This window comes from Oryctolagus cuniculus, chromosome 6, assembly GCF_051225735.1.
Source record: "Oryctolagus cuniculus isolate XC-2025 breed Fujian yellow rabbit chromosome 6, ASM5122573v1, whole genome shotgun sequence".
In the NCBI taxonomy this organism is placed as follows: domain Eukaryota; kingdom Metazoa; phylum Chordata; class Mammalia; order Lagomorpha; family Leporidae; genus Oryctolagus; species Oryctolagus cuniculus.
In genome coordinates, this window is record NC_142872.1 from 29,398,346 (window position 1) to 29,422,901 (window position 24,556).

The 24,556-nt window shown below is 38.2% G+C and overlaps 1 protein-coding gene across 6 annotated transcripts in view; it reads left to right on the forward strand.

The window, feature by feature from the left end:
• The window catches only part of ANKHD1 (ankyrin repeat and KH domain containing 1), a 143,441-nt gene that overhangs the window by 74,359 nt on the left and 44,526 nt on the right, over nucleotides 1–24,556 (forward strand). For all 6 annotated transcript variants that reach the window (XM_051844279.3, XM_051844281.3, XM_051844280.3 and 3 more), the window contains exons 10-14: nucleotides 3,705–3,814; nucleotides 18,797–18,884; nucleotides 21,713–21,840; nucleotides 22,029–22,172; nucleotides 23,096–23,198. In XM_051844279.3, coding sequence (XP_051700239.2) covers nucleotides 3,705–3,814; nucleotides 18,797–18,884; nucleotides 21,713–21,840; nucleotides 22,029–22,172; nucleotides 23,096–23,198 — 573 coding nt within the window. The remainder of the gene's footprint in view (nucleotides 1–3,704; nucleotides 3,815–18,796; nucleotides 18,885–21,712; nucleotides 21,841–22,028; nucleotides 22,173–23,095; nucleotides 23,199–24,556) is intronic.

Sequence of the window (24,556 nt, forward strand, 5' to 3'; positions counted from 1 at the left end):
ATCCAGCTCCTGGCTTGCCCTGTCCACGGAAAAGCATTTTGGGAGTGGGACAATAGATAGGAGTTTTGTCTGTTTCTGTTTCTTTGCCTTTCTAATAGATCTTAAAAAACAAACTAAAAGAACATATAAATGTTCATTAAGAAATTATTCATGGGACTAGGGTTATGGGGGAGTGGGTCAAGCCATCACTTATGATGCTAGCACCACATGTGTGAGTGCTGGTTTGAGTCCTAGCTTCTCTGCTTTTAATCCAGCTCCCTGCTAATGTGCCTGAGAAGGCAGCAGAAGATGGCCCAAATACTTAGGCTCCTGCCACCCATGTGGGAGATCTAGATGGAGTTCCTGGCTTTCTAGCTTTGGCTTGGCATAGCCTGAGCTGTTGTAGGCATCTGGGGAGTGAACCAGCAGATGGAACATCTCTCTCTGTGTTTCTTCCTCTCTGCATTTCGAATGAATAAATAAACCGTTAAAAATAATTCTCAATTCTTGTTACCTCTATTAATTATAGTGAGAAATACTAAACACATTCTTGTGGGTAATGAAACTAATGCAGTGCTGTTATCTAACATCCATGTAGTAACAAAGCTAATAGTGATAGAATCAGCATTTCAGCTTAGAATTCCTGTCATTGTTTTTTTGTTTTGTTTCATCACCATTGATTCTCATATTTAGTTCCTTTTGCTGATTTGAAGTATGTAGTTCTCAGAACTATCTTAGGGGTTTCAGGCTGATTTATTTACATTAAGTTCTTACAGTATAGAGCTAAAGAAAAATCCAATAGGTCTTTTAATAAATTGCTTTTACAATTAAAAACATTTTAAAAATCTTTGTTATGGCATTTTTTCCCCAAATATATAGAGTACATAGAATAAGGAATCCTAAGATCCCATTACCCACTTTTAACTGGGTGATGTTTAATTTATTCCATCTATGGGTGTTTATTATTCCATCTATAGTCCTCCACATCTCTTACTTATTTTTTAAAAGATTTATTTATTTGAAAGGCAGAGTTACAGAGAGAGAGAGAGAGAGATCATCTATCTGCTGGTTCACTCCCCAAATGGCTGCGACAGCTAGAGCTGGTCTGGTCCGAAGCCAAGAGCTTCTTCTGGGTCTCCCACATGGGTGTAGAGGTCCAAGGACTTAGGCCATCCTCTGCTGCTTTTCCAGGCACATTATCAGGGAACTGGATGATTGGCAGCAGAGCAACTGGGACTTGAACTGGCACCCATATGAGATGTCAGAACTGCAGATGATAGCTTAACATGCTGCGCTACAGTGCTGCCCTTCCCTTATTTTTATGAAGGATTTTTTTTTTTTTTTTAAGATTTGCTTGTTTACTTGAAAAGCAGAGTAACAGAGAGAGAGAGAAAGAGATCTTCCATCACTGCTTCACTCTCCAAATGGATGTAATACCTGGATCTTGTCCAGGAGCCTGAAACTACGTATAGGTGTTCCTTGAAGGTGGCAAGGGTCCAAGTACTTGGGCCATCTTCTGCCTTCCCAATACAGTAGCAGTGAGCTAGATCAAAAGCAGAGCAACCTGGACTCAAACAGATGCTCCCAAATGGAATACTGGCTTTGCAAGCTATGGCTTAACCCACTGTGCTGCAATACTGACCCTTTGAAATTATTTTGATTTAAAATAAACATTTTTGAGTTTTAATTTTGTATAATTTGAAAATAAGTTATTTTAGAGTTTTATGAAGTTATCAGCAAGGAGCCAGCACTGTGATGTAGTAGGTTAATCCACCTGGGGCACCCACATCCCATATTGTTATTTAACAACCCATATAGTTATTTAAGCAAATATCCAACCAGTTTTCATATTTTCCTGGTAGTCTTAGAAACATGTTTATTTATATGTTTGTTTTAATCAAGATTCAAGTAAAATTCACATAATCACTGTAGCTAAATATGTTTCTTAAGTCTCTCAATCTGTGGGCTTCCTTTCATCATTCATTTTACTGAAGATTTTTGGTTGAAGAATTGGAGTGCTTATCCTTTAGGCTTCCTAGAGTGTAGAATTTATTTGCTGATTATATCTCTGTGATTTCATATAATTTGTTTTACTGTCCCTTGGATTTTCTGTAGATTAGTAATTAGATATAGACTAGTCAGGTTTGATTTTTTTTTTAATTTTAATTTTTTTAAAAGATTTATTTATTTTACTTGAAAGAGTTACACAGAGAGAGGAGAGGCAGAGAGAGAGAGAGAGTGGTCTTCCATCTGATGGTTCACTCCCCAATTGGCTGCAACGGCCAGAACTGTGCCAATCCAAAGCCAGGAGCCAGGAGCTTCTTCCAGGTCTCCCACACAGGTGCAGGGGCCCAAGGACTTAGGCCATCTTCTACTGCTTTCCTAGGCCATAGTAGAGAGCTGGAAAGGAAGTGGAGCTGCCAGGTCTTGAACCGGTGCACATATTGGATTCCAGTGCTTCAAGCCAGGGCATTAACCCGCTGCACCACAGCGCCAGCCTCTGTTTTTATTATCTTAAAAATAGTATTTGTGTACTGTGTTTAGAAGATAATGAATGTTTGTTCCTCTTTTTTTAATATTATTAGCCATTAATGATTGTTGCTTAGATCCATTAATTCACTAAGGTTTACACTAAGGTAATTTTCTATTTTTATTATTCCTTTCTTGTTTATTTTCTGGAATATGTCTCTAAAGAGAAACACCCTCATCAACTATTTGTTCTTGAGTACAGATTATATAGGAATGGCAGAATAAGTGTTTGATTATTTTTCTCTTTTATTTACCAGTTTCCAAAATAATGAGGTAGTTCTGTAACATCTTCCAAAGGTGACTACTGATGTGGTTTTCTTTGTTTTTAAATTGAACATCACTTTGAACTTTTGAATTTAAATATATATGATGATTTTAATTCATCACAGTTCTTTTTGATGCAGACATCTTCTGATAAAGATCTAACAGTTTCAGTATCTTTGGTCACTGAGTTTAGCTCCTAATCATTTTGATATGACCTCATAGTGTCCGGTAGTTTGATTACTTTCTGTTATAGCAAAGTGCTCCAGGCTCATCTTGTACAGTTTGTGCTCCCTTTTTGAAATCAATCATTTCTCTAAGAAGCCTTAATTTCATTTTGTAGGAAATCGTACTAACAGCCATAATCTAAGATAGAAATGCCATTTCTGCTTAGTCTGACACTGTCTTCAGACCTTTTTAGAAGGTCAGGATTAGGAAATGTGTTTTTTCATGGATAAAATGCATCATTAATTCATGTTAGTTCTTTCAGTTCAGAATTATGGGGGTTTTATTTGTCCTCAACAGTATTTATATTTATGTTTTCTTTTATTAATTGTACCAGATATTCTGATTCACCGAGTACTCATTTGATTTATACCACATATTCACAGTAATACAAACCAGTACTACCACCAACATGATTTCTGAAAACTCTTTAATATTTTTTGCTTTTTCAACTCTTTTATTCCTTGAGGTATATCTTGCTATGGATCATAGAGGCAGATTACTGTGTTTTAAAATAATTTGGTTTGGTTCTTTCTGTAAGGCTATAAGTATTTTTAAGAAGCATATTTAAAGGAAAATTAGAATACTTAAAATGCATCCTGATGTTTTTGCATTTAGAATTTTTCAATTTCTCCAGTTTGTAAAATTGTACTATCTAATATAGTTTTACAGTTCACAAAGTAAACGTATGATTGTTTTCTGTTTGCTAGGGGCTAATGTGCATGCTACAACAGCAACAGGAGACACGGCCTTAACCTATGCTTGTGAAAATGGACACACAGATGTTGCAGATGTTTTACTTCAAGCAGGGGCTGATTTAGTAAGATATTTTAAGTATTTTTGCATAAATGTTAATATATTTAACATTTAGAAAACACTAATGAAGATGTTTTTGCATACTTCATACAAAATAGCTTTTAAAAAGCTTGGCTATTTGTCCTAGCTGTTGCATATTATTAAATACATTTTAAAATACCTAGTGTTTATATCTATTATCAGGTTGATGAACCATAATAATTTACTTAATTGTTAAACTTTTAACTTGGTTTTCATTTTTTACCATTATAAGTACTGTTAGATTTAATAACTTCATGTTCATAACTGTTTCCTTTTTCTTCTTTTGAATTATTTCACATATTGATTTTAAATTTTAAAAATAGATTACCTATTCCATACTTTTGCTATCTGTTGAGAGATGTTTCCATTTTAATATTTTCCTGATAATAAGAGGCTATAGCTGTTCTTAATAGAAAATCTAGAAAGTAAGGGAAAGTATAATAATTTTGATATTTAGAACCTATAAATAAGTATTATAACGTCAAGCTGTATTTAGGATAGAGCAAAGAAATAGTTCTCATGAAAAATAAGACATATCAGAGAGTAATCTAAGTAGATCAATCTCTTGTCCTGAGAAAAAGGGACGTAATTTTTACTAGCTTTCCCTTTCAAGGCAGTACCATCTTTGTTGTCCCCCAGTCTTTGCTGCTACTTCCTAGTATCTTTTTCGGGCTTCAGTGTTTCCTCTGTTGACTTTCAGATAGAACACTGTCCATCCCCTATGCATGGAGTGGGGATGGATTTCATTCCTGGTATCCTAAAGTGTGTTGTTGAGGTTTAGGTTTGCTAATTCTTAAGATTTGTTTTTCTGTGGAATTTTTTTTAAAGATTTATTTTATTTATTTGAAAGTCAGAGTTATATAGAGAGAGGAGAGGCAGAAAGAGAGGTCTTCCATCAGTTGGTTCACTCCCCAGATGGCCACAACAGCTGGAGCTGCACAGATCCGAAGCCAGGAGCTTCTTCCGGGTCTCCCACGCAGGTGCAGGGGCCCAAGGACTTGGGCCATCTTCTACTGCTATCCCAAGCCATAGCAGAGACCCACTGCACCACAGCACTGGCCTCTATGGAATTTTAAATGGAATTAAATGCTGTTGTTTCTATTTGTTAAAATATTCTGAACCAAGTTGAGATAGGATATTAGTTATAGTTTAGAAATATTTTATGTAACAATTTGGTTTTATTACTTCCTCAGATGAAACTGAGAAGTTTAAGGCCTTTTGGTTTGAATGTGTGGTAGGCATAATTTAGAACTTGAATTTAAAAGAAATATCTAGCAATTTTCTTAATTATTGCCTTTTAAAAATTTGTAGCCACAGCTCACGATAGACTTGAGCATTTTCATGTAGATCTTCAAAATTGGTGCATGTTCTCATTGTGTATTTGAAATGGTTGTTTGAAACTTCATTTTTTCTAGTCTAAACCAGTTTAAATCGAAACTATTTATCGATGTTTCTAGTTTGTGCATTTAATATATTTTATATATTAGAGAACAGTAGAAAATGGGTTACATTTTGGCTCATTGATGTAATAGCTTGTCTAACTTTAATAATTACATAAATTTGAATAATAAAACTCATAGTATTTAAAACTTTTGTACTAGTTTAATATTCTTCTTCTTTTTTTTTTTTTAAGATTTATTTGTTTGTTTGAAAGTCAGAGTTACACAGAGAGAGAAGGAGAGGCAGAGAGAGAGGTCTTCCATCCACTAGTTCACTCCCAGTTGGCCGCAATGGCAGGCGCTGCGACGAGCTGAAGCCAGGAGCCAGGAGCTTCTTCCGGGTCTCCCACGCGGGTGCAGGGACCCAAGGACTTGGGCCATCTTCTACTGCTTTCCCAGGCCATAGCAGAGAGCTGGATCGGAAGTGGAGCAGCCGGGTCTCGAACCAGTATCCATATGGGATGCTGGCACTGCAGCCGGCAGCTTAACCTGCTATGCTGCAGCACCAGCCCCAAGTTTAATATTCTTAATTATATCACTTTAAATGGTATTTTTGGAAATAAAAAAATTAAATGAAATATAAAGTTGCCCGTTAATTCCAGAGTTTTTTGAAAGATCTTCCTTATTAACATGCTGAATCATTTTAACTACTCTCTAGTAGAGTCTTGAACAAATTAGTCAGTCCATGCCTTCCTGCTATGTGCATTTCATATTACTACAACAGTGAGAATCATTGTATATGGAAATAAAGATTGTTCCTTTTTATGTATTTTCCATTTCTGCCTAGCCTTTGTTTACTGAGCCCAGGTTTTTTGTTTTTGTTTTTCTAGGAATTGGTGTAATTATAGGTATAATATGGTATAAACCAGTTGTAAGAAAGTTTTTATTAATGACACTTAGGCATTCCTAGTACATATTAAGATTTTATTTATTTGAAAGAGTTTGATATAAAGAGATCTTCCATTTGCTAGTTCACTTTCCAAATAGCCATAATGGCTGGGACTGGACCAGGCTGAAGCTAGGCACTTGAACCTCCATCCGGGTCTCCCATATGTGTAGCAGGGGTCCAGGCCATCTTCCACTGCTGTCTGGGGTGCATTATCAGGGAGCTGGATGAGAAATGGGACATCTGGGACTTAGTTGTTCATATGGGAAGCTGACATTGCAGGTGGCAGCTTAACTTGCTGTACCACAATACTGGCCCCAATACATAGACTCTAAAGGAAATTTTTTTAAGATTTATTGATTTTATTTGAAAGGCAGAGAGAGAGAGAGGTCTACCATCTGCTAGTTAGCTCCCCAAATGGCCGCATCGGTAGGATCTGGGCCTGTTTAAAGCCAAGAGCCTGGAGCTTCTTCCAGGTGTCTCACACAGGTGCAGGGGCCAAAGACTTGGGCCATCTTCTACTGCTCTTTAGGCCATAGCAGAGAGCTGGATCAGCAAGCAGAGCAGCTGGTACTTGAACTGGTGCCCATATGGAATGCCTGCACTGCAGGCGACGACTTTACCCCCTATGCCACAGTGCCGAGCCCAGAAAATATTTTTTAAAAGGTCTTTGTAAACCACTTGTGTTTTTCTGAAAATAATTTTACATATTATCAATGTCCTTGTAAAATTTTTGCTGAGCTACTTGATCAAAAATAACCAATAAATACCACTTCAAAACTGAAAGTGATCAACTCCCGTAGTATTTTTGAGTCACTGCTGTACTGTCCTGTATTACTCCAGTGTTTTTTTTTTCCCAATTACTGAATTTTAGGACAGGAAACAAAGTTTTGATATTTCATACTTGGTCAAAGTGATTATAGCTTAACTTATTTACCACAGTCTTTTCTTTAGTCCCTCTTCATTAAGAATTCTTGAAGTTCAAGATGGAGAACTTCCATATGGTTAACTGTTCAACAGTATAATTTGGATTAGAAAGCACTACTCTACTTCTTTCTTTTACTTGTTTTTAATTTTGACCTACTTTGACGTTCATGTTTTCCTGTTCCATGCCCAAGAATTTTATTGTTATCTACAGTAACTATAACTTGTTGATGAAATATGACTCCATCATGGCAGGTTTTTCAAAGACCCTAATGATAGTATGAGTAGTCACTTATGTTTAGGTAACAACATTGTGTTAACTAACATTTTAGAGGTGATTTCCATATTAAAACTTTGATATATTTGTTAAGAGAGAAGACATATTTGTCATCTGTAGAATTTCCTGTATTTATAAATAAAGCTGAAGTTGGAGTGAGAGGAAGAACAGTATGTAAATCAGATAAATAAATATTCCTTCCCTATAGTTTTTTGGCCTTTCATTTCTAGAAGGGGTATACCACAGTATTACTGATCAGTAGGTTTTGAACTCAAGGAGTGTTTTCCCATAATAAACAGCTAATATAGATATTAGATGAAGTAAACACATTCTAGTTATATATTCATACAAAGAAATTTTGTGATCTCGTTTAGCATTTTATAGACCTGCATTGCTATTCAAAAATACATCAACTATAAAGAAATGCTTGTGAAAAATAATCCTGTATCTGAAGATAAGTTTAATGAGTGAGAAAGACTGTACTTCATTGTTTAGAAAACACTGCCACCAAACATTAGAAAAGGCACCTAAGTGTTCATCTTGGATATCAAATCACTGACTTATGAGCGAACACTTGCCTCACTATTTTAATAAATGAAATTTAATGTAATCTTCTGGGCTATTTTGCCAAGGTCATGTAAATGTTATTAATTTAAGATTTGGAAGGGAAACAGTATAGAATAGCATTCTTGTCCTGGAAATTTCTAGAAAGTTGGATTCTTATTTTGGCTCTTCTGTTTGTCTTTGAGCAGATCTCTTAAATTCTCTAGACTTCTTTTCATTTTTTTCCTCCTCTTGATTTTTCTTTTTTAGTAAGGGGTTTGGAGCAGGTATTTCTTAATAATGTAGTTAAATTTTAAGTATATTATTTATTTATTTTTAAAGATTTAATTTATTTATTTGAGAGGCAGAGAGGTTTTTCATCCACTGGTTCACTCCCCAGATGGTTGCAACAGCTGGAGCTGTGCTGATTCGAAGCCAGGAGCTTCTTCTGGGTCTACCATGCAGATGCAGGGGTCCGAGGACTTGGGCCATCTTGTACTGCTTTCCCAGGCCACAGCAGAGCTGGATCAGAAGTGGAGCAGTAGGGACTTGAACTAGCGCCCATATGGGATGCTGGTGCTGTAGACTGGGGATTTAACCCGTGGCACCACAGTGCTAGCCCCAAATATATGATTTCTTTTTTTTTTGAAAGACAGTTACAGAGAGAGGTAGAGACAGAGAGAGAGGTCTTCCAACCGCTGGTTCACTCTACAGATGGCTGCAATGGCTGGAGCTATGCTGATCTGAAGCCAGAAGCCAGGAGCTTCTTCCAGGTCTCCCACGTGGGTGCAGGGGCCCAAGGACTTGGGCCATCTTCTGCTGCTTTCCCAGGCCATAGTAGAGAGCTGGATTGGAAGAGGAGCAGCTGGGACTGGAACGGGTGCCCCAGTGGGATGTCGGTGCTTCAGGCCAGGGCTTTAACCCGCTGTGCCACAGCACCAGCCCCAAGTATATGATTTCTAGAGAACCAGTTAACCCAACTACCTGTCTGGAATTATTAGGTAGATTAGATGATCTTGAGTTCTTTGTTAACTCAAAGATGAGTAAAGTACGATGAGATCCCAAAGAAAATGAATTTTTAAGATATCAGTACTAATAATGATAAGTGTTAAATAAGTTATTCCCTTCAAATCTTTGTATTTAGATATATTATAAATTACCCCAAACATAATTATTTTTGGAGTTATTTATAATGAGCTATTGGCAGATTTAGATTTTCTTTATTTACATGTTTAGTTTTATTTGAAAGGCAAGGAGAGCATGATCAGATCTACTATCCACAGATTTACTCTCCATATTCTCAAAAACGTGAATACATTTCTTCTTTATTTCTTTTAATGGAATGATTTCATTTTAATTTTCAAATCTCTGATCATAGTCCTTAAGTTTATTTTATCTAAAAAAATAAAATAAAATTCACTGTGTTCCCAAAGCTTCAAGGAAATAGAAAACAGAAGTAACATTTCTTTCTGGAAGAGTGTTCAGACATCATTTAGAAATTGGGGGGACTGGCTCTATGGCATAGTGAGTAGAGCTATCACGTGCAGTGCCAGAACCCCATATGAGTGCCATTTTGAGGCCCAGCTGTTCTACTTCCTATCCAGCTCTCTTCTATGGCCTGTGAAAACAGTGGAAGATGGCCCAAGTCCTTGGGCCCCTACACCCATGTAGGAGGCCTGGTAGAAGATCCTGGTTCCTGGCTTCAAATTGCTGCAGCTGTAGCCGTTAGGGCCATTTGGGGAGTAAACCAGTGGTTGGAAGACCTCTTAGTCTCTCTCTTTGCCTCTGCCTCTTTGTAACTCTACGTTTCAAATAAATAAATCAGTCTTAAAAAATTTGAGAATGTTAAATATTTTTTTTTTCCCCCACAGGCAGAGTGGACAGTGAGAGAGAGAGACAGAGAGAAAGGTCTTCCTTTGCCGTTGGTTCACCCTCCAATGGCCGCCACGGCCGGCACGCTGCAGCCGGCGCACCGCGCTGATCCGATGGCAGGAGCCAGGAGCCAGCTGCTTTTCCTGGTCTCCCATGGGGTGCAGGGCCCAAGCACCTGGGCCATCCTCCACTGCACTCCCTGGCTACTGCAGAGAGCTGGCCTGGAAGAGGGGCAACCGGGACAGAATCCGGCGCCCCAACCGGGACTAGAACCCGGTGTGCCGGCGCCGCAAGGTGGAGGATTAGCCTAGTGAGCTGCGGCGCCGGCGAGAATGTTAAATATTTTATAAATTTATATAAGAATCAAATTAATTTCAAAATTTTTTATCTTTAAATTATTTATTTTAAATTTTTTTGTATTTGAAGAACAAAGAGAGAAATAGTTTCCCCATCTGCTGGTATACACCCTAAATGTCGGCTATAGCTGGGACCATGTTGGGACCAAACCTTGAGACCTGGGAACTCAATACAAATTTCCCATGTAGGTGGCATGAATCCTGTTACTTCAGTCATTATGGCTGTTTCCCAGGGTCAGCGTTAACAGGAAGCTAAAATCAGGAGCTTGGTATTGAACTCAGATACCCTCATATGAAAAACATGTTTTGCCTGTTTTGATTTTAAAAAATCAACTAGAGGAGCCTGATGTGGCCTACCGAGTAAAATTGCTGCTTGTGATGCAGATATCCCATATAGGCACCAGTTCGAGTCCATTTGGCTAAATGCCCTTCTCTAGGTGATTTTTTTTTTTTTAAGATTTACTTTTATTTACTTGAAAGGCAGAGTTACAGAGAGAAGGGGAGAGGCGGAGAGAGAGGAATATCTTCCATCTGCTGGTTCGTTCCCCAACAGGCTCCAACAGCCAGGGCTAGGCTAGGCTGAAGCCAGGAGTCAGGAGCTTCTTCCAGGTCTCCCATGTGGGTGCAGGGGCCCAAGCACTTAGGCCATCATCTGCTGCTTTCCCAGCAAATTAGCAGGGAGCTGGATCAAAGTGGAACATCCAGGACTTGAACCAGCACTCATGTGGGATATTGGCATTGCAAGCAGCAGCTTTACCTGCTAGGCCACGTCAGACCCTCTAGTTGGTTTTTTAAAGTCAATTTTTTTTTTTTAGATTTTATTTATTTATTTGAAAGGTAGAGAAAAAGGTCTTCTATCCACTAGTTTACTTCCTAAATAGCCACAATGGCTATAGCTGGGCTGATCTGAAGCCAGGAGCCAGGAGTTTCTTCTAGGTCTCCCGCATGGGTGCAGGAGCCCAAGCACTTGGACCATCTTCCACTGCTTTCTTGAGCCATAGCAGAGAGCTGGATCTGAAGAGGAACAGCCAGGACATGAACCGGTGCCTACATGGGATGCCAGCTTAGCATGCAGAGGCTTAGCCTACTATGCCATGGCACCAGCCCCCTAAAGTCAAATTTTCAGTTAGGGTAAGTTGTCTGCATTCAGAAAGACAAGGAGATTAATGTATTTTCTACCACAAGATTTTCATGAATTACTTTATTTTACCATTGTCATAGTTTAATAACATTTAAATTCTATTTTGTCACCCTTTTTCTTAAAGTTGTTTACCTTTTTTCATTCTTTTTAAACTTAGGAAATACAGTCTTAGTGTACAGTATTTACATTTGTTATATCTGAGGAAAAAAAATGAAAAAAAGATGCGGGTGTGGGGTGCCCAAGTATTGTGGCACATCAGGTTAAGCTGCAGCTCGTGATGCTTGTTTTAAGTTCCAGCTACTCAGCTTCTGAGCCAGCTCCCTGCTAATGCATCTGAGAAAGCAACCAGTTGAAGGTGACTCAAGTCCTTGCCTCCTGCCCCCATGTGAGACTAGGTTGGAGTTGCAGGCTCCTGGCTTCAGTCTGCTCCAGCCCCAGCCATTGTGGCTATTTGTGGAGTGAACCAAAAGATGAAAGATACCTTTCTCTCTTCTCTCTCTCTGTAATTCTTGTCTTTGAAATAATAAATGAATCTTTTAATAACAAAAATTTTTTTTTTGACAGGCAGAGTGGACAGTGAGAGAGACAGACAGAGAGAAAGTTCTTCCTTTACCGTTGGTTCACCCTCCAATGGCCGCCGCGGCCAGGCGCACCCGGCACACCGCGCTGATCCGATGGCAGGAGCCTGGTCTCCCATGGGGTGCCCAAGTACTTGGGCCATCCTCCACTGCACTCCCTGGCCACAGCAGAGAGCTGGCCTGGAAGAGGGGCAACCGGGACAGAATCCGGTGCCCCGACCGGGACTAGAACCCGGTGTGCCGGCGCCGCTAGGCGGAGGATTAGCCTAGTGAGCTGCGGCGCCGGCCAATAACAAATTTTAACAAGATTTAAATAGGAGCCAACATCATGGTGTAGTGGGTAAAGCTGCCACGTGCAATGCTGTCATCCCATAGGATCCCGGTTCAGGACTAGGCTGCTTTTCTTCTGATCCAGCTCCCAGCTAAAGTGCTTGGGACCCTGAACCCAAGTGGGAGAGCTGGAGGAGGCTTCTGGTTCCTAGCATCATCCTGGCTTAGACCTGGCTGTTGAAGCCATTTGAGGAGTGAACCAGCAAATGGAAGATCTCTCGTTCACTCTGTAACTCTTTGAAATAAACAAATAAACCTTTTTTTTTTAAAGATGTAAATTTGTAATCTTAAAACCAAAGTGCTACTAAAATTCCAGATAGCAGACGCATTAAACTCAGAAGGATGTGTTACAAGGTTAAAAAGCTGACCCAGCGTCCTTTTCTTGTAAAGGTAGAGGAAAAGGTAAAGTGTAACTATACACTTTTTTAGAAAAATTTACCAGTAATCAGAACAAAAACAATCTATTGAATTCTGTTAAAGGGCAGAGACTTTTGAATAAGATTTAGAATGAAAGTCTAACAAATGCTGTTTTCAGGACATAAACCTAAAGCAAAATGAGAGTGAAAGAGTAAACAAAAAGAAGATAGAAAAAAAGTTATGTAAGGCAATATAAATATCAGACAATGGAATTTTGAGCCAAAGTATTTTCAGAGGGTATTCCTCTAACTGACAAAAGTTACTTATCGGCCGGCGCCGCGGCTCACTAGGCTAATCCTCCGGCTAGCGGCGCCGGCACACCGGGTTCTAGTCCCGGTCGGGGTGCCGGATTCTATCCCGGTTGCCCCTCTTCCACGCCAGCCCTCTGCTGTGGCCCGGGAGTGCAGTGGAGGATGGCCCAGGTGCTTGGGCCCTGCACCCCATGGGAGACCAGGAAAAGCACCTGGCTCCTGGCTCCTGCCATCGGATCAGCGCGGTGCGCCGGCCGCAGCGCGCCGGCCGCGGCGGCCATTGGAGGGTGAACCAACGGCAAAGGAAGACCTTTCTCTCTGTCTCTCTCTCTCACTGTCCACTCTGCCTGTCAAAAAAAAAAAAAAAAAAAAAAAGTTACTTATCAATAACTTAACAATCTACCCTCCAAATAAAATAGAAAACTGTAAAATTATAAGGAAAATGATCACATACATGTTTTTAGTGGTAGGATTTTTTTTCTCATTCTTCCCTATGAAACTGATAGTTCTATCAGATATAATTGTTAAAAATAGAAAAATTAGGGTTGTTATTGAAGTACAATTGGGCCGGCGCTGTGGCTTACTTGGCTAATCCTCCATCTGCGACACTGGCACCCCAGGTTCTAGTCCCATTTGGGGTGCCGGATTCTGTCCCAGTTGCTCCTCTTCCAGTCCAGCTCTTTGCTGTGGTCCGGGAAGGCAGTGGGGGATGGCCCACGTGCTTGGTTCCTGCACCCGCATGGGAGACCAGGAGGAAGCACCAGGCTCCTAGCTTTGTAGCAGCCATTTGGGGGGTGAACCAATGGAAGGAAGACCTTTCTCTCTGTCTCTCTCTCTTTCACTAACTCTGCCTGTCAAAAAAAAAAATTTTTTTTTGATGTTGTGGTACAGTAGGGTAAACAATGATCCCATATCAGAATACAAAGTTTGAGTCCTGACTGATACGCTTCCAATCCAGCTCTCTGCTAATGAACCTAGGAAAGCAGTAGAAGATGGTCCAAATGTGTAGATAGATCCCTGCCTTCCTTGTGGGAGGCCTGGATGGGATTTTAGGCTCCTGGCTTCAGCCTGGCCCAACCCTAGTGGTTGTGGCCTTTCGGAGAGTGAACCAGCAGATAGGAGATTGTTTCTCTGCTTTTAAATAATAACATAAATGTTTTTTTTTTTTTAAATAGAAACATTGTTTTAATGTTACAGAGAACTTTCTGTTTCCAGTAAATGTACTTTTTTCTAATAAATGGAACATTATAAAAATTGTACATGTTTCAGGCCACAAAAAATTCCTAAGAGACTCTCAAATTCCTTTTCATTTGACTTATATTCTCTGATCTTTTGCTTTAAAATTACCAATCAACAAAATATTTTTTGATCTGACACATTTAGAAAATGAAGAAAAAATATTCAATTTGTGCAGTTAATAGGCAATCCCAGTAAAAAAAAAATTGCAAAGTAGATATTTTGAGCAAGTGTTACTTGTTGTGGGATACACATTTTTAATTTTTGGACATAAATTATTGTAAGTACATTATAAAATTGTGGCATTATCTTAACCATTGTTATTTCAACCATTGGTCAAAACCAAAGGAATGAATAAGGAAGAAAATAATAAAATAAGTAGCTTCTCACTTTGTATTTCAGGAATTTTATTGGTATGTTGAATCTCTGAACTTCTTCTGACAGCTATGATAATATTTCAAATATGTAGAATTAGCAGTTGCTTTTAAGAGTTAATTGTAGGCCGGCACCATGGCTCAATAGGCTAATCCTCCATCTAGCGGCGCCGGCACACTGGGTTCTAGTCCCAGTCGGGGTGCCCGATTCTTTCCCGGTTGCCCCTCTTCCAGGCCAGCTCACTGCTGTGGCCCAGGAAGGCAGTGGAGGATGGCCCAAGTGCTTGGGTCCTGCACCCCATGGGAGACCAGGAGAAGCACCTGGCTCCTGCCTTCGGATCAGCGCGGTGCGCTGGCCGTAGCGTGCCAGCCGTGGTGGCCATTGGAGGGTGAACCAACGGCAAAGGAAGACCTTTCTCTCTGTCTCTCTCACTATCCACTCTGCCTGTCAAAAAAAAAAAAAAAAAAAAAAGGAATTAATTGTAAAGCAGAACTTTAAAAATCTTTTGTATTTGCCATTACTTATGGAACCTAATTGTATTAATCGGTGTTAATGCCAGGCTGAAGAGAAAAATAAAAGGTGACATCAAAGTTGCCTATCGATATTCTAATAATTTATTATCAGTTGCAAATAATAAATGTCTTACTCTCAAGTTTAGCTGCTATTATTAATTTCTTATTTAACTTTTCTTTTATTTACTAGTAAAAGCCTCTATGACGGCCGGCGCCGCGGCTCACTAGGCTAATCCTCCGCCTTGCGGCGCCGGCACACCAGGTTCTAGTCCCGGTCAGGGCGACGGATTCTGTCCCGGTTGTCCCTCGTCCAGGCCAGCTCTCTGCTGTGGCCAGGGAGTGCAGTGGAGGATGGCCCAAGTGCTTGGGCCCTGCACCCCATGGGAGACCAGGATAAGTACCTGGCTCCTGCCATCGGATCAGCGCAGCAGCCATTGGAGGGTGAACCAACGGCAAAGGAAGACCTTTCTCTCTGTCTCTCTCTCTCACTGTCCACTCTGCCTGTCAAAAAAAAAAATAAATAAAAATAAAAATAAAAATAAAAGCATCTATGAGAGGAAAGTTTGTTTGATTTTGACAGGCAGAGTTAGTGAGAGAGAGAGAGACAGAGAGAAAGGTCTTCCTTCTGTTGGCTCACCCCCCAGATGGTTGCTATAGCCAGCGCGCTGTGCCGATCGGAAGCCAGGAACGAAGTGCTTCCCCCTGTTCTCCCATGCGGGTGCAGGGCCCAAACACTTGGGCCATCCTCCACTGCCTTCCCAGACCACAGCAGAGAGAGAGCTGGACTGGAAGAGGAGCAACCGGGACAGAATCTGGCGCCCCAACGGGAACTGGAACCCGGGGTGCCGGTGCCGCAGGCGGAGGATTAGCCAAGTGAGCCACGGTGCCGGCAGTCCAAAAAAAAAAGAGAGAGGGAAGATTTGAAAGATCAGTTATGCTTTGGTCCCTGCTTAGTAAACAATATTCAGTCAGTTCCTTATTTTAGACATTAAGTGTTTAATGAGGTGCAAAAATGGACATGATTGCCACTCTCAAAGAACTTACTGTTTAGTGAGAGAGATATGTTAACTAAATACTTAAACTAACATGATTGCAGTTTATGAAAGTTCATGAAATTATAAATCTAGTAAGAGTGATCTAGTCATTAGACCTAAGAACTGTAGGTTAAAAACAATTTAGTGGAGATGTATCATAAAGAAGGGCCAGCGTAAGGTGGGGCAGGTCAGGGTGGAGAATAACAAACTGCTAAAGGTGCAGTTAAGTTTGAGGATCTGCTTGATTGTAATGATAGTCCAGAAATAAGTTGAGTGGGGCCAGTGCCGTTGCATAGCGGGAAAGCTGCCGCCTGCAGGGCTGGCATCCCACATGAGTGCTGGTTTGAGTCCTGGCTGCTCCACTTCCTATCCAGCTCTCTGCTATGGCCTATGAAAGCAATAGAAGATTTCCCAAGTGTTTGGGCACCTGTACCCATGTGGGAGACGTGGAAGAAGCTCCTGGCTGCTGGCATTGGATTGGCGTGCAACTTTGGCCATTGTGGCCATCTGGGAAGTGAACCAGTGGATGGAAGACCTCTCTCTCTCTGCCTCTGCCTCTCTGTAACTCTGCCTTTCAAATAAATAAATAAATCTTAAAAAAAAAAAAATTGAGTGGAAAAGCTGGACAATTTTCTAGATCTTTCTGACTAAGGTCTCAGGTATAGTTTATATTTTGTTTTAAATAAATTGCCAGGATGTTAGATTTACCTCCATTTAAATGTAAGTTCAAAATCTAAAGCCTTTTTTATATTACTTATATTTATTCATTCTTCTATAATGTATAGCTAATAGATTTTTGTTTAATCAGTGTGTATAACAAGTCAAAATATAAGATAATTTTTGTAGGCAGTTGAGCAGTGAACTATCAAGATGTAAAAAAAAAAAAAATACCTCTTTTATAGTGGAATTCCTGTCATTACACTCCAAAGTTCTCATTGGGTTGACATTCTACTCTTATTGTTATTTTGCCTGAGTTACAGGTAAAATACAGTTTAAAAAACACTAAATTGTATTCTGTTGGCAGAGTGCCTTTTGTTTTTAAGAAACAAGCTTTTATAATGTTTAGAAAAACTAGTAAAGCATATTGCCAAATTGTGCAGTCTCTTGATGAGAAAACATCTTTCGTATCAATATATATTTAAATAAAGTTAAATTACACTTAAATAAGGTTCTGTGGTTGGAAACATCTCCTTCCCATGCTGATTTTGGCTTTGAAAGGGAAGGGTCAGGCAGGCCCCAAGGCTCACTAGTCTAATCTTCTGCCTGTGGCGCCAGTACTCCAGGTTCTAGTCCCGGTTGGGGTGCTGTTCTGTCCCGGTTGCACCTTTTCCAGTCCAGCTCTTTGCTGTGGCTCGGGAAGGCAGCAGAGGATGGCCTAAGTGCTTGGGATTTGGGGGGTGAACCAACGGAAGGAAGACCTTTCTCTCTCTCTCACACTAACTCTGCCTGTCAAAAAAAAAAAAAAAAGAAGAAGGGTCTTTGAGTCCAGCATTAGCCTGAGGTGAAGGCCCTAGGGCAGCCTGAAACTTCTTCAGTACAGAATAGTGGCCAGAACTGACCAGAACTACCAGCAAGGTTGAGTACCTTTTTTTTTTTTTTTTTTTTTTTTGACAGGCAGAGTTAGACAGTGAAAGAGAGAGAGAAAGGTCTTCCTTTTCCATTGGTTCACCCACTAAGTGGCTCCCACAGTGGGCGTGTTGCGCCGACCTGAAGCCGGGAGCCAGGTGCCTCCCCCTGGTCTCCCATGCAGGTGCAGGGCCCGAGCACTTGGGTCATCCTCCACTGTACTCCTGGGCCACAGCAGAGAGCTGGAATGGAAGAGGAGCAACTGGGACCAGAACCTGGGGTGCAGTGCCGCAGGCAGAGGATTAGCCTAGTGAGCCATGGTGCCATCCAAGTACCTATTTTTTAAATTGACTGATCCTTTGGGGAAAAAATAATTAAAAAATAGTAAATTGACTCTGTGGTTACTAAACGATTTTCTGAATTGATTAAAAGAATAGAGCTGAATTAAAGCTTTATATAACAACCATTTATCAACTTTTCTTTATAACAACAGAAATTTGAATTTGTATACATAGTGAGAGAAGAACTAGGTGAGAGAACTTTTCATAGCAGTAAAGTATCAGCTACATTATAATACTGATTATGAATGTAATGAGAATTCATGATTGTCCTGTCAGACAGTACTACTCCTTTTAGTGGCATTTGATAAGTCACCATTAAGAAACTACTTTATCATTTGTTCATCTTGCTGGCAAACTTCTGGAAAGAATAAAAACCTTTCTGCTATTATAAGATTCCATCTTTTACTTTTGACTATATTATTCTGGTATTTAATTCCTACTATTTAAAAAATATATGCCCATTAATATCTTTTTCTTTTTCTTTTTTCTTTTATCCCTAAAATACTATAGTTTCTCCTACAGGGATTTGTTTCTGTTGAGAGAGCTCTTTTTGGCTTCTGATATCAGATCCAGGTCCTTCTAATCATAGTTCACATAAATAGTTGGGAAAACATACTTTTAGCCTTAGAATTAGAAATTTGCAGTCATTTCTAATAAGTAGTAAACATTAGTATTATCTTAACTGGTTATTGTTTGGTATATATAACAGAACTTGTTCACAAAAAGGTATACCATTAATTACAAATATTTGAAGGAATTAAGATAATATGAGTGGCTACATTGAGTATTACATTCTTATTATTTCTCTAACAGTACTAAATGTTTAAAAGGTGATTAATCAGTTGGCCTTGATGGATTATTGATTATTTTTTCTGTTTCTTTAACAGGAGCATGAATCTGAAGGTGGAAGAACCCCTTTGATGAAAGCTGCAAGAGCTGGTCATTTGTGTACTGTGCAGTTTCTTATTAGTAAAGGTAAAGAAAATACAAGTAATAATTTCCAAGAGGCTACAATTTCTAGAAATAAAGATTCAAAATGTTTGCAGTTTATGTTAAAACTGCTTTCCTAAAGTATAACTGTTGTATTCTAGTCTTTTGTTGGTTTATTTTGTTAATCTAGCATAGAATTTGTGAGGTAAAGGAATTTTAGTAGTTTTGAGTTTTAAATTTCTGTCAATAAAATGGCATATGATTATTCCCTAAAATTGGAAAAGCCAAATGTGAAGTGTCTAGCTGTGTTCACGTAAATGTTCAACACTTAATGATAGGCATTTCTTTTGGATGTAGAGGTGAAGGACAGAGAGAAAGTCTGCTATGGTGGTACTTGTTGTGGTACATTTTAATTAACTGAGTATCCAAGGATCTTATTTATTTTTATATTCCTCTAAAAAATCTTTGGTATAGGAGAATATATATAAGCAAAGAAGTTCAGGTGATGGATGAAGAATTAGTTGGAGGCTATTTACTATAGAAAAGTGAAATGATGCTGAACTCGTATTAGGTCAAGCTGTATAAACTTGTCATTTTACAGGTCAAAAAAGCTAATGTCAGGAATTTCATTTGACTCTTTGTAATAGTATCAGAAGTACTGTGATATCTTATGAAAGATCCTAGGATAGGATAGTAAAATACAGGAAAGATCTACTCAGGTGGTATCATGTTTAAAATAAAAATTTTGCATCTGTACTCTGACAGAATTCTGATATTTTATAACATTAAAAATGCAGTGTAGGGACTGTCATTGTGGCATAATAGCAGGTTAAGGCACTGCCTGCAATACTAGCATCCCATATGGGCGCCAGTTCTTGTCCCAGCTATTCTACTTCCAATCCAGCTCCCTGCTGAAGGGGAAAGCAGTGGAAGATGACAGTGGTGCTTGGATCCCTGCACCTGAGTGGAAGACCCATAGGAAGCTCCTGGCTCCTAGCTTCAGCCTGGCCTAGCCCTGGCTGTTGCAGATGGAAGATCAATCTCTCTCTCTCCCTTCTCTTTCTGCTTAACTGGACTTTCAAATAAATAAATCTTTAAAAAAAAAAAAAAAGCTAGTGTAAAACAAAAAGTAGTGTGAAATTTTATCTCTTAGAGATACTTGTTTTCTTTAATTAGATAAACTAGGTTGATTTGCTTTATATTACATTTTTATTGCCAATTAATGTATGTATTTTTACATAATGTTTTATAATATTATCTGTGAAATCTATTTACCTCAACCACACAGAAGTGAGAAATAGATGAATAACTTTTTGAGCTCTTTTATACCTCTTTACTAAAAAAGAGCATCTGATCATACCCAAACATTGATTATAGCCTTTCTAGGTTATAGTAATTGCTAAACAATACTACCTTCTAGTTTATGGTTAACAACTTTAAAAATAATCTCATGTTGCTCATGTAAGGATGTTCATTGCTTTGTCTTATTCTTTCTAAAAGGTTCTTTTGAGAAGTTAGGATTAGGTACATCTGGATGTTTTCTGAAATTTAAATAAATTCAAATAGTTGTTTCATGTATTGGCTTATTTTCCTGTTACATAAGTGAGTCTAAAATTAATGAAGAATGCATATTCATAATAAACTTTCTAGCTGAAAACTTTAGAAGTTATAGCTGAACTGAAAACCAGTACTTTATCAAGGGGTCAAAAATCAGTTTTTAAAAAAGAGGCAGGGGGCTGGTGCCTTGGCTCACTTGGTTAATCCTCCGCCTGCGGCTCCCGCATCCCATATGGGCTCCAGCTTCTAGTCCCGGTTGCTCCTCTTCCAGTCCAGCTCTCTGCTGTGGCCCGGGCGGGCAGTGGAGGATGGCCCAACTGCTTGGGCCCCTGCACCCGCATGGGAGACCGGGAGGAAGCACCTGGCTCCTGGCTTCAGGTCAGCGTAGCTCCGGCTGTAGTGGCCATTTGGGGAGTGAACCAACGGAAGGAAGACCTTTCTCTCTGTCTGTCTGTCTCACTGTCTATAACTCTACCAGTCAAATTAAAAAAAAAAAAAAAAAAAGAGTTCTGTGTGCTTCCTGTACTTGGACCTTCCTTTCTTAAAAAATAAAAATAATTAAAGAGGCTAAGAAAATATTGTGTATTTAGATTTTTCTTCAGGTCCTATTGTACAAAGCTGTTGAACAACTTACTAAATAGCCTTTGGATAATCTTCTGTCTTCTCCATATCCATGTTGTCTGGCCCTTAAAATCCATGACATAAGGAATTACATATCACTTAACTACAGGTTTAAAAACATCTGTTTCTCTACTTTCAGATCTGGCTGTTTTGCCACTTTCTGGGTCAAAAGTGTCTTTGAAACATTTTGAGAGTTACATACAATGGTATTACTTGATGCTTATGTTAACCTGTATGTATTTATCAATCTTAGTCTTTTAGATTTTCCATTTTAAAAGTGATATTGAATGAACGAGCTGCAACTGCACGCAACAATTGTGGATGAATCTCACAAATATAATATTGAGCGAAAGAAGCCAGACACAAAAGAGTACCTTGTATGATTTCATTCATATAAAACTCAAAAACTAAAACCAGTTTGAAAGTCAGGGTAGTAGTTACTCTTGTGGGGGGGTACTGACTGAAAGGGGGCACAAGATGGAACTTTGGTATGTGGAGAATGTCCTGTTTCTTGATCTGGGTGCTGGTTACACAGGTGTGTTCACTTTGTGAAAAATTTGTGAACTATTTGTGAACTTTTTGATTCATGTACTTTTTTTTTATCTGTTACACTAAAAAGATCTTTAAAATGTTACTATTTGTGCACTGGCCTGATTTTACTCTTTTCTGAGATTGTTGTTTATTTTTATTTGAAGGTGCCAATGTGAATAGGGCTACAGCCAATAATGACCATACAGTAGTGTCGTTGGCATGTGCAGGAGGCCACCTGGCAGTAGTTGAACTACTCTTGGCTCATGGTGCTGATCCTACTCATCGACTCAAGGTATTTTACTGTAAAATAGTCAATCAAGTAATATGCATTATTATAGAAACATGTTTTATTTCTTAGTACTTACTGCTGTTGTTTAAATATTTGATTTGTGCAAGCTGCTAAGAAATTAAATGTGTATATAAATCAAATTATAAGAATATATTTATAAAGAATTAATTATGATGTTAAATTTTTCTCAGGATGGCTCCACAATGCTCATTGAAGCAGCAAAGGGTGGTCATACTAATGTTGTTTCTTATCTATTGGATTATCCAAATAATGTTCTGTCAGTTCCTACTACAGATGTATCTCAGCTTACCCCACCTTCTCAAGATCAATCTCAGGTAAAATAAGAGCTTATTTGTTAATATAAATATTCTTCAAAGTGATTGGAAGTTTTTATTTGAATCTGGTTTTAAGCAAAATGAGTTTGTTTTCTGTTACATACTAAGGTGATCATGATGCTAAATTCTTTTTAAGATTTTTTTTCTTCAAGATACATGGAGTGTTTATTATCTCATTTAGTTAAAATAGGGGTTTTTAGAAATCACTTAATAGCAGACATTAATATAAATATTCCAAGTTATTGTCATGCTACAAGTAAGTTTTTTTCTTTGTTTTTTAATGAGATTTTTGAGTGTGATCTTGAACCAAAAGGAAGTTTTTTCCTTAATACCTCACAAGGGAGTTTTAATTATCTTAGTGATAGTGACTTTTGTCAACCAAGAAGGTGTAATTGGCCAGGGTACTTGATTTAAAAATATTTTAAAGTAACTATCTGAAATTATGGAAAGATTACAGAGAAAACACTTAAGTGTATTAATTTCATTGGAATCTCAAATTCTGTTCTACAGTTATTTTGAGAACTGCTAACATACCTTAAGTCAGGAAATATGTTTGTTTTTATTTTTCGTTTGACCCATGTAGAATTTGAACATGAGTAAATTGGCAAGTGAATACTGAATATTCAACTTGTACTCCAAGGTATAATTGGGACTAACAAGACATTCGCTTTACCAAGAGAGTACTATTAATTCCATTTAGTTTCATTCACTCACAATAATCTACATAATTATAGATTAAGTCTGCCCAATAAATATTTTCAGAAATTATTCCTTGCTGAAGCGAAGCTTATATTTTTAAGCTCTAAGAAATAAAGTGAAAGTGGTGGTATATGATGAAAATCTAAAACAGCATCATTGTTTTATTTATGGTTCTTTGTTTTCTTCCTTGATCTGAGATATTTTTTTGTGAGTTGATTTTTTAGGTTCCACGTGTACCAGTGCATACACTTGCCATGGTTGTACCTCCACAGGAACCTGACAGAACTTTGCAGGAGAACTCTCCTGCCCTTATAGGACTACAGAAAGGTTAGCTATTAAATTATTTTCCTTAAAATATTTATTTTTAACCGAATTAAGAAATAAAGTGCTTTAAAGTTAATGATATGCAATACTATATAGTTTTTGTTAGTTGAGGTAGATAATTCTCACAAATTAAATATTCTTAGTCTATTAAAATAGAAAAGATATAAGTACTAGAAAAAAGGCTTACTGTTTTTCTGTTAATGTATTGCTGGGTTTACCCTATATCTGGCATAGATGAAAATACTTAGGCAAACTAAGTTCCTGATAATATTAAAGTAGCAAGTATCTTTAATGATATGATTTAAGAAAAATTAAGTATAGGTGACTATTAAAACAACAAACAAACTTCTTTCAAATTATGCCAATTTTAGTAACTAAAAGTATTATAGGCCTTTGCCAAAGATTGCTTAGATTCTAGAGTATTAATTTCAGATACGAAATATCTATCTGTAGTCTCTCTAACTTCAGCTAATTCTAGCGCTTTTCTATTGGATACTTAACTATTCAAACTTTTCCTGCGTTTTTAAAATTAATCTTAACAATTTAATCATAACCAGTTGATAGGCATTATTAAAATATTTAAAACCAGATGGCCACTATTTTTGTTGTTTTTGTTTGGCTAAACCCTGTGGCTTGGGAAAAGGAAATAATTTTAAAAATGAACATAGAGTCAATAAAATGACAGAGGAATATGCTAGATAAAATATCTGTAGATAGAAAATGAAATATTTTAAAGTTAATATGTAAGCAAACTGAAATGTTTGCGTAGTGATTTTAAGTTGATACTCAAGTGTCATTTTTCCTTACTTATGTATCTTACACAAGTGTCTTATGCAGAGTATCTTATTTTCTTTAATGTTGTATTATTTGCTGAATAGTGTAGAAATGAACTAACCCTAAGGAATCTTTCATTTTACTAAATTATTAAGGAAGAAAAAAATACTTGTATCCAGACACTTGTGTGTTTTCTGTTGCCCAGCTCCCAAGTGGCATTGACAACCTAACGATTATTTATGCAGGACCAAGCTTATATTACACGGTGTTAAGGTGTCATTTTAGTACAAACCATATTTATCACAGAATATTTTGGGGCTATGAGTTAGGAAAAACCAACTGATGATTTAAAAGCACACAATGAATTACCAAGATAGGAAAAAACCTATCTAAGTAATTAAAGATATAGTATTTTTTTTTCTACTGAAATTGTCTTTTAAATCTCCAGCTCCTTTGAGCAATAAAATTGCTGCTTTACTGTTTTGAGTCTTCTCAGTCCATATATCACTTCTCTGTAGTATATATAATTAGAAATAGATTCTTATTCTTCAGGACTCTTCCTCTTCTAGCAATTAGTCCTTTCAGGG